Source organism: Arachis ipaensis, chromosome B09 (genome assembly GCF_000816755.2).
Source record: "Arachis ipaensis cultivar K30076 chromosome B09, Araip1.1, whole genome shotgun sequence".
Taxonomy (NCBI): Eukaryota; Viridiplantae; Streptophyta; class Magnoliopsida; order Fabales; family Fabaceae; genus Arachis; species Arachis ipaensis.
Window position 1 is genome coordinate 3,480,272 of NC_029793.2, and position 10,760 is coordinate 3,491,031.

A 10,760-nucleotide genomic window follows, 5' to 3' on the forward strand; every position below is an offset into this window, starting at 1 on the left:
TAAAGAGATGTAAGAAAAGAAGAGAGATTAGAGAATATGAAAAAAAAAAATTTATCTAGTTTTCATAAAATTAACGTGCAATAATCTCTTACTACCTTGTATGGACCGAACACTAATGCAAAATTCAATTGGGTGCCTCATAAAGTTATCAAAAAGTTGGTGAACATTAGAATGCAATAAAAGCAAAATTAACCGTGATCCATGACAACAACATGCCACGTGTAATTCATGTATTGGTACACATGGGAGGCACGTGTTGGTTCTCCTCATGAAACATAAAGCATTGGCCTTTTCTTTGCACTTCAAATATAGCAAACAAAATACTAACCGGTGGCTTTTGTCCTTTTCTTTTTTGGCCCATAATTTACAACAGCGGCATCAAAGTGAGGTTGTGAATTGTCCCAGACTCCCAGCTCTCTTTTCTACCCTACCTTCTTTCAACCAAAGGAAAAGGAAGTAATAAAAACAAGAAGAAAACGAAGGAAAACATACAAAGGTCTGAGAAAAATCAGGAGTTGTTTTCAGTTTTGGATATTTTTTGCTTCCTGGGTTTGTCACAAACAAGAAAAAGATTCAAGCTTTGAACGAAAGAGAGCATTTTAGCAAGCTGAATAGCCGGTTCAATTTTCCGACATTTTTGTAAAGCATAGGCACAACCAAGAGAAAAGAAAGCTCAATAAGCAAAAAACCTTCGAAAGTGATAGCTTTTAGTGCAATTTGATCCGTGAAGGAAACATCAACAACCTGATAGATACAAATATATAGTTTTTCCTTTCTGGGGTGTGTTTGTTTCTTCTGAAATCTGATACATTAGTGTCTGATCTTATTCTCATTCTCATGTTTTGGGGAATGAGAGAAGAAGGAAGAGAAGAAAGAAGATAATGGATTTCTGGCCAGAGTTTCTTGCATCAAGTTGGGGAAAAGAGTTTGTAGCTGGAGGGTTTGGAGGGATTGCTGGAATTGTATCTGGTTATCCATTAGATACAATAAGGATAAGGCAACAAAGCTCAAACATTTTTGGTGGTTCATCATCATCAGCATTCAGTGTTCTTAGAAATGCTATTGCTAAGGAAGGACCAGCTTCTCTCTACCGTGGCATGGGTGCACCTTTGGCCTCTGTTACATTTCAGGTACCATTCATCATTCTTGATTGCCATCTTTATAAATATCAAATTCACCTTCTTTTAAATAATGAGAGAGGAATTCTCTATTTTTATATATTAAGATATGATTGGGAGTTGAGATGTTTTATATTTTCTCCTTTAAATTCATATGTTTTATAATATGCAGATTCTCAAGTTCATCATATCAATACATGGGTTGCATGTATATATGAAAAATTATGTCACACAAAATCTCCATTGCATAATTCTGAATCTTCTCTTGTTCTTGTTCTGATAGATACAACATGGAAGAAGCATATAACTAATAGGTCTAGGTCACATGGGATATAATATTCTTTTGTGCAATAGTCTTTTTTATTATTTCCATTTGGAAAATAGTCATTGATGTGAGTGCCCAATTCCCTTTGGAAAGTCACTTTTCTCACGCCTTTATTTTTTATAATCTTTGTGTATAATGATAGCAATAGAATATAGAATCATATGAATCCTCTTTTCTTTTGAATTGATCAAGAGCCATTAGGATAAGGACTCAGTGACTCACAAACACCTTTTTCTCCAATTCAAGCAATATTCAATGAACATGGTTAGGTTAAGATCACTACTTCACGGCATTAGGTTGGAAAATGAACACGGGTTACAACTTAGACACACCACATGCCACCTCAATAGTAACGATTGTAGTACGATGAAGTCACATTTAAATTTATATTTGCTTACTCTTATGTATCATTTAACTATGAGACAATTTAGTCATTCATAGATTGAACAGTGGTTTTGATCCGTTCGGACCCCATAATTGAGACATTAGCATGAACCTAGAATGTGACTACCATTAAAGGTTCATTTGCCATGTTGTCAAATTAATGAGATGCTTCAAGAAAGTTCTTGTTCATCCACCCAACGTTTTCCACGAGGGCCAGTTTTGCTTTGTTTAGTGTCATTTTTGGCTATGGTGGGGAACAAGCACAGAGGCATAGAGCCAACATCTGAAGTTGGTAGGTGTCATGGGGCCATAGTCATGTGTCATGCAAGGTTTATTGGTATTTGATTCTAGATGGGATTTTGGCTGTTACAAAATTATCTTTTACAATCTAGACATTGAAATCATTATTTGAACTGTATAAAAATAACTTTGACGTTAGGCTTTTTTCTTCTTTTTATTTTATTGTGACTTTAACTTCATTACAATGATGCACATGTCAAATAGTAGGAGTTTGCAATGTGCTACAAACACAAGTTTATCACAATTTTTAAGCACACACACATCAGAAATGGATCTACTCACTTGCTGCATTTGAATTCACAGTAATAGATAGATATTTTCTGTCTTCATTTTTAATGAAGTATAGAGAATAAATTTTCTCTCTCTAGAATAGAGAATTTTGTTTATATCCTTGTCATCACAACCACATAAATTTTTTCTATTGTCTTTGTATTTCTGTCTCAAAGATAATATATGCAAATGCAGTACATAGAATTTTTTTCGATGTAAATACCCCTACCTAACAATTACTTTGATGTCGATGACCAGATCCACCCCATTTATATGTTAGACATAAGTATGTCATGTCATTGTTTATTTTATTATCTCTTTACAAGATTTCCAAATCACAACATCTAATGCAACTTCAAGTACAATTGTCATATGCTCAAAATTCTTGTGTTTGTTGGTGACAGAATGCTGCAGTTTTCCAAACTTATGCAGTTCTCTCAAGAGTTTTTGACAAATCTGTTTCTCCCAAAGACCCTCCTTCCTATAAGGGTGTAGCATTAGGAGGAGTTGGCACTGGTGCTCTCCAGAGCATAATTCTTTCCCCAGTAGAGCTGATTAAGATTCGTCTTCAACTGCGCCGCGGTGCAAACCACTTGACAGAACCCCAAAAGGGTCCTGTTATGGTTGCCAAGAACATATGGAGAAAGGAAGGACTCAGAGGAATCTACAGAGGACTAGGCATCACTGTGATAAGAGATGCACCTGCCCATGGTATCTATTTCTGGACATATGAATACGTAAGAGAACAGCTTCACCCGGGATGTAGAAGAAGTGGCCAAGAAAGCTTGACAACTATGTTAACAGCAGGTGGGTTAGCTGGGGTAACAAGCTGGATTTCTTGCTACCCTTTTGATGTTGTGAAAACGAGGTTACAGGCACAAACACCAGATTCTTTAAAATACAATGGCATTGTTGATTGCCTTAGAAAGAGTATTAAGGAAGAAGGGCATGCTGTTCTATGGCGTGGACTAGGAACTGCAGTTGCTAGAGCTTTTGTGGTGAATGGTGCTGTGTTTGCAGCATATGAGATAACACTAAGGTTATTGTTTAGTAATGGAAATATTCAAATGCAGGAAACTATATAAGACAATGAATTGAATTCACTCCCTCCCCTTGTTTTCGTGGGAGACATTAGAATGATATAATCATTAGAATAACAGATGTAATATAAAACAATTGAAATGCAGGTTTGATATTGAAAAGCATTACCACATTTAGTTTCCACAGTAATTGATATTTGATCATCATTGCTTGAGGATATGTGCCAAATATCTTCTCCTCTTGTTCTTCATCTAAAGTCTAAAACACACATACGAAGTAATAATAGGGCATTCTGAAACTTGAAATACACGAATGGAGTGAGACAAAGATTGTGTTTTGGATGAATTCTTTGAGAGAATCATCTCTCAGCGTCAATATATATATATATATATAAGATGTCCCGAAGTGGATCAAGGAGGGTACAACAGAATCAGATATCTAAAGACGGAAACTATATCAAAATAGAATAACTTATATAAAGCCTGTATCTCTAATATGATATTCAACACTCCCCCTTAAGCTGGAGCATATAAATCATATGCACCAAGCTTGTTACATATGTATTGTATCCGAGGACTCCGGAGAGCTTTGGTGAAAATATCTGCAAGTTGATCATTGGAGTTGACAAAGGCTGTTACTATTTCCCCACTTTGCAACTTCTCCCTTATGAAATGGCAATCAATTTCTATGTGCTTGGTCCGTTCATGAAACACAGGGTTGGAAGCAATATGTAAGGCAGCTTGATTATCGCACACCAGTTCCATCTTACTCGGCTCACAAAACTTAAGTTCCTTAACTAATTGCTTCAACCATATAAGTTCACATGTGGCAAGTGCCATAGCTCTATATTCAGCTTCCGCACTAGATCTTGCTACAACATTTTGCTTCTTACTCTTCCAAGATATCATGTTTCCACCAATAAAAACACAATAACCAGATGTAGAACGTCTATCAGATGGAGATCCTGCCCAATCTGCATCAATATACCCAACAATCTAGTTATGTCATTTATCTTCATACAACAAACCTTTTCCTGGAGCACCTTTGATATATCTAAGGACTCTAACAGCTGCGTCCCAATGACTATCGCATGGGGAGTCAAGAAACTGACTTAGGATACTTGTGGCAAATGAAATATCTGGCCGAGTGACTGTCAAATAATTCAATTGGCCAATTAATCTGCGATATCTACCAGGATCTGCAAGAGGTTCTCCTTGATCTGGACTAAGTTTTGTGTTGGGATCCATTGGTGTATTTACAGGTCTAGAATCCAACATTCCAGTTTCTTCAAGAATATCCAGAGCATATTTTCTCTGTGAGATACAGATCCCAGCATTAGATTGTGCCACTTCAATTCCTAGAAAATATTTTAACTTCCCTATATCCTTAGTCTGAAAGTGATCAAACAAGTGTTGTTTTAACTGAGTGATTCCCTCATGATCATCTCCAGTAATGACAATATCATCCACATAAACAACCAAATATATGGAGATCATGGAGGAAGAATGACGGGAGAAAACTGAATGATCTGCTTCACTCTGAATCATGCTAAATTTAGAAATAACAGCACTAAAGCGATCAAACCAAGCTCGAGGGGATTGTTTCAAGCCATATAAAGATCAGCGTAAATGACATACTAAGCCGGAAGACTCCCCCTGAGCAACAAACCCGGGAGGTTGCTCCATGTATACTTCCTCCTCGAGATCACCATGTAAGAAAGCATTTTTAATATCAAGTTGATGAAGAGGCCAATGGCGAATGGCAGCCATAGAAAGAAAAAGACGAACAGAGGCCATCTTCGCAACAGGAGAGAAGGTATCACCATATTCCAAACCAAAGATTTGAGTGTAGCCCTTAGCCACAAGGCGAGCTTTTAATCGATCAATGGTTCCGTCTGAGCCGACCTTAATAGTATAGATCCAACGACAACCCACAGTAGATTTGTCCGGTAGCAATAGAACAAGATCCCAAGTACCAGTAGAATGTAAGGCAGACATCTCCTCAATCATAGCTTGGCGCCACCCTGGATGTGAAAGAGCTTCTGCTGTTGTTTTGGGTATAGAAACAGAAGACAAAGAGGATGTAAAAGCATAGTGCGAAGATGGTAACTAAAAAAATTATAAATAGGATTAGGATTACGGGTGGAACGAGTATACCTTGTCTGAGAGCAATAGGAGGACTACTGCTAACTCCCGAAGAAGGATCTAAGGACGGTTCAACCACGGGTTTAGGAGATGAGTTATCTTGGACTGCAGGCCGTGGACGGCGATGATAAACCTGGAGAGGCTTTGTGGGAATAGGAGGCCTATCTAAGTAAGGAACAGGAAGCACCTCCGTAATGGAAGGTGAAGTGATGTCGGGTGCAGAGAAATGACATTGGCAGACACGAAGAAACGATCAAGAGCTGGAGAATAACAATGATAACCCTTTTGAAATCGAGTGTACCCTAAGAAAACACATTTGATAGAGCGAGCAGTTAACTTGTCTTTGCCTGGGGTAAGATCATGGATGAAACAAGTACAACCAAAGACTCGTAGTGGAAGAGAAAAAATGTGCTCATGAGGAAATAAAATGGAATGAGGAACTTGATTTTGCAAAACAGAAGAAGGCATAAGATTAATTAAATAACATGCAGTCAAAACAGCCTCACCCCAAAACTTAAGGGGAACATGAGTATGGAGAAGAAGAGTGCGAGCAATTTCAATCAAGTGACGATGTTTATGCTCAGCCACACCATTCTGTTGAGGGGTATGAGGACAAGACGGCTGATGTAGAATGCCTTGGGAGGACAAGTAAGACAAAAAGGGTGCTGAAAAATACTCACGAGCATTGTCACTTCGTAAAATTTTAATTGAAGTTTTGAATTGGTTTTGAATTTCAGAACAGAAAGACTTGAAATGTACAAATAATTTAGATCTGTCCTTCATTAAATATAACCAAGTGCAACGAGAAAAGTCATCAATAAAGGTGACAAAATAATGAAAACCAGAATGAGAAGTAACCCGAATAGGTCCCCATACATCACAATGAATAACAGAAAAGGGAGACGCAGCTCGTGTATTGACACGACTTGAAAAAGAACTACGAACATGTTTACCTAAATGACAAGTTTGACACTCTAAGGTAGTAAGACGAGATAAACTCGGGACCATAGCTTGTAACTTCGAGAGGCTGGGATGTCCCAGGCGACAATGGACCACGTCCGGAGACGCAACAGCAGCAACAGAAGACACAGTAGTAGTGGGTAAGGCAAGCCGATACAGTCATTGAGACTCACATCCTGTACCAATCGTCTGTCCCGTCCCTGGATCCTGTACAATGACGGAGTCAGCAAAAAAGACAACAGAACAATTGAGAAAACGAGTAAGTTGGCTAATAGAAATCAAATTGAAAGGACAATTGGGCATGTAAAGAACAGATTTCAAAGGTAATGTAGGAAGAGGAGTAGCTTGACCTATTCCCTTAGCACCAATTTTAGAACCATTAGCCAAAGTGATAGAAGAAAGAAATGCAGGGTGTTCAAGTTTAGAGAGGATAGAAGAAATACCAGAAATGTGATCAGAAGCACCTGAGTCAAGGACCCATGGTCCAAGAGAAGAGGAATGAGAGATACAAGCAACAAAATTACCAGAGTGGGCCACCGAAGCAACGGGAGTAGATACCTGCTTTGAAGCTTGGTACTTGAGAAACTCATCATAATCATTGCCAGAGACAAATGTCCCTTGTGATTGTGCGGCGGAGTGAACATCAGATGGCTCATTAGTTTGGACAACATTAGCTACCTTGGTAGGACGACCATGGAGAGCATAACATTTATCCTGAGTATGACCAATCCTATGGCAATAGGTACAACTAAGTCGAGTACGATTACCACGATTATTACCACGACCTCTACGGCCGCCGCGAGTGGGCACTTGAAAGGACACTTGAGAAGAAGATTAGGATGCCAATGCAAGAGTCGTGCAAATACGTCTTGAAAGGAAGGAACGGGGGAGGTGCCCAATATTTGTTGCCGAAGAGATTCAAGTTCAGCTAGCAACCCAAGTAACGTAAGTACCAAAAACAGCTTTCCCTGTTGAGCATGATGGTCATCAGCATTAGACACATAGGGAAGGAGAGTCGAAAACTCTTCCTTGACAGCTTCCATAGCCCCAACATAAGATTCCATATCAGTTCCTTGAAGCTGTAAACTACACAGCTTCTTAGCAACATGGTAAAATCTTGCAATATCATTAGTGTATAAAGCTTTAGCACGATCCCACACCTTTTTACAAGTTTTGTAAGCCCGAAACATAGTCAACTTTGGTGGATCAATGGTCTGCCACATAAGGTTACATAGCTGGGCATCAATCTTCTTCCAAGTGGTTTTGTCAGCGGCGCGAACATCATCAACAAATTTAGTAAGGTGGTCTTCATAGCCTTGGCCCATAAACCAAAGTTCCACAGAATCAGCCCAAGAAAGGTAATTTTTGGCACCCATCAATTTTTCAAAAGTCATTATAGCAGTTCCAGAAACGACAGATGTTAGAACAGCCGGTTTGCCACCATTGGAGTTGGTGTCGGGGGTTACCTCAGAAGACATGATGGCAGACACTCAGAAACAGCCGGAAAAACAGTTTCTGACGAAGAGACACAGCTGATAGTGTCAGCTGGTGGGAAAAGGGAACACGGCTGAGAGATTGCAGCCGGAAAAGAAGAAAAACAAATAGAAACTAGAGCCGGGTCGGAACCCGCTCTGATACCAGCTTGAAATACACGAATAGAGAGACAAGGATTGTGTTTTGGATGAATTCCTTGAGAGAATCATCTCTCAACGTCAATATATATATATACATAGGTATAGAATCAGATCCCTTAATACTAGGAAATACAACAGAATTAGATATCTAAAGACGGAAACTATATCAAAACAGAATAACTTATATAAAGCCTATATCTCTAATCTGATATTCAACACTGAAGAACAATACATAATAGTGCATTCAGAAGAACAATACATGAGCAAAGATCGTATGTGTTGAGAACTTGAGATAATGAAACAAAATGGACGAATTAACTTGGGATAATGGAATAAAATGGACGAATTCCACACAGAAAGGATCAATACTGAAATAGTTCTAATTTATCTCGGCAACTCAAATTCAAGGCAACTAGAATAAGATCAAATGATTAAGATCAAGAACAACAGAGGCACCAAAACAAAAAGCAGCACATTTCATGTACGATGACAAAATAGACCTAAATGATTATATATGATATACGCTTAACTGCTGTTACATAGTTCTCATCATTGATACAAATTTATATCTATAGTTCTATACCAGAAAAAAGTGAACGATACATTTCAATACACGGATTCAATCATTAGGCACCATCAATCAAATGGCTCAATCCTCAATCCTGTCTCCATTAAGATTAAGATCAGCCATAGCCCGAGTCAAGCCACAGCTAGTCTCAACCAACACATGAAGATCATTGTAGTGCCTAACAGCCTGAACTATCCCCCGAACTCTCTTGTAAGGATCCTCAAATTGGAAAATCTCAGACCCTACAAACACCCCATCACAACCCAGCTGCATCATCAATGCTGCATCTGCAGGGGTCACAATCCCTCCAGCTGCGAAATGCACCACTGGAAGCCTACCCATCTGCTTTGTCTGCGCCACAAGGTCGTAAGGTGCCTCAATCTTCTTCGAGAATGCAAAAACCTCGTCGTCATCCATGTTAGTAAGAATCCTTATGTCCCCCATCACAGACCTCACGTTCTTCACAACCTCTGCAACATTCCCAGAACCTGTCAAATCCCCTTGAGTCCTCACCATTGCTGCGCCCTCCCTCACCCTCCTCAATGCTTCTCCCAGGTTCCGTGCACCGCAAATAAAAGGGCACCTAACATTACATTTGGATAAAACTTCCAGTTAGTTATGCCAGTTACATCATAAGTATATAGAATGGTTTTTATTTCTATTAAGGAAGCGAACTTAATTATGCGCAAAACTCATTAAGCTTAATAATGATACGTTGATCCCAACTTCAATGCTAACTCAGTAACCTAAATGTCTTTCTTAGTAACAAATGAGATCAAAAGAGTGCATAACATACTCAGCACAACATCTGCTTAAAAATTGAACTAAAAACTAGTTTTCATGCTCTAGAATAATTCAAGATTTGAGAAGCTCAATTAGTTAGCTGATTAGCTACAGTTAAAACAACTTGAGTTTTCTGAGACATAACTCAGCAGAGCAACCTATTCAATCAACAATTTCAAATTCTTTAATTCCGCTAAGAACACCTAACAATTAACAACTATAATAAGTTATAACTGCTAGTTAGTTATGCCACCTGCCACAAGTAGATAAAATATATTAGTTAGTTCATCTTTTCGGTTAGCTGAGGGTGGAACTGAGCTAAATAGAATCAAACTTGAATTCAGTGAGAAATGAGACTAATTCTCAAACTCTCGAGTATAATTAAGGTTTTCTAGATCTAAATAAATCATGCATAATGTAATAACCTAGCTCAAATCTGTTATGAACAAACTTAGTTATAATTTGGTAACTAAATTCAGTTAATTTGTCTCACCTGAAATTGTGCTTGTTGATGTGGTTTTGCTCATCGGCGACGGCGAGAGCTTCGCTCTCGTCAACGTAATCAACGCCAATGGCTTCAAGGATCTGAGCCTCGACGAAATGGCCGACGCGAGCACGAGCGAGGACGGGGATCGAGACGGCGCGCTTGATATCCTTGACGAGCGAAGGATCCGTCATGCGGAGAATGCCACCGGCACCTCGCGACGGCGACTCGGACACAACGACGGCGCATGCGCCAGCTCGTTCGGCGATCTTGGCTTGTTCGACGGTGGAGACATGGAGAATGGCTCCGCCGCGAAGAGTCTGGGCGACTCCAACCTTGAAGGAGTACGGGTTGTGCTTCGGATCAGTGATGACGGTGGTGTTGTAGAGAGTTACGGTGCCATCTTCGGCCATTGCAGGGAACGTGTTTGTGAAAATGCGGAAATGAATTGAATTGTGTTAAGGAGTTGTTTGGTTCCGTTGGGAAGCGAGAAGGAATGTTGTCGGTTGATTTATTGGAAGTTGAGAGAGAGTTTTGTGGTAGGTTCGAGAAAATTCGAAGGAGGGAGGGAATGAGTGAGTGAGTCGGTGGTGAGTCAGAAGCGAGTCACGAGATGTATAGAAGGTTCGATTTTGGGTCCAGAAAAGAATATTTACTTTGCACACACTATACAACTGAGTCTAAAATGGCTGGTTTACTAGCTAAGTGGGAAAGAAGACTTTGGAGTTAGTTGGGTTAGGAGGAAACAC

General features: G+C 39.3%; 2 protein-coding genes across 2 annotated transcripts; one reads left to right on the forward strand and one right to left on the reverse strand.

Moving 5' to 3' along the window:
• Window positions 312-3,623, forward strand: LOC107619361 (mitochondrial arginine transporter BAC2). The gene is made up of 2 exons (XM_016321628.2): window positions 312-1,130; window positions 2,802-3,623. The coding sequence occupies exons 1-2, from the start codon at window positions 882-884 to the stop codon at window positions 3,480-3,482; spliced, it is 930 nt and encodes a 309-aa protein (XP_016177114.1). The 5' UTR covers window positions 312-881; the 3' UTR covers window positions 3,483-3,623.
• Window positions 8,634-10,760, reverse strand: LOC107618974 (pyridoxal 5'-phosphate synthase-like subunit PDX1.2). The gene is made up of 2 exons (XM_016321167.2): window positions 10,021-10,760; window positions 8,634-9,327 (listed from the first exon to the last, which is right to left on the reverse strand). Exons 1-2 carry the CDS (start codon window positions 10,422-10,424, stop codon window positions 8,826-8,828), a joined length of 906 nt encoding a protein of 301 aa, XP_016176653.1. The 5' UTR covers window positions 10,425-10,760; the 3' UTR covers window positions 8,634-8,825.

Coding starts and splice junctions, on each gene's coding strand:
- LOC107619361 (XM_016321628.2), top strand. CDS start 882: ATGGATTTCTGGCCAGAGTTTCTTGCATCAAGTTGGGGAAAAGAGTTT. Junction 1,131..2,801: donor TGGCCTCTGTTACATTTCAG/GTACCATTCATC, acceptor TGTTGGTGACAG/AATGCTGCAGTTTTCCAAAC.
- LOC107618974 (XM_016321167.2), bottom strand. CDS start 10,424: ATGGCCGAAGATGGCACCGTAACTCTCTACAACACCACCGTCATCACT. Junction 9,328..10,020: donor ATCAACAAGCACAATTTCAG/GTGAGACAAATT, acceptor ATGTAATGTTAG/GTGCCCTTTTATTTGCGGTG.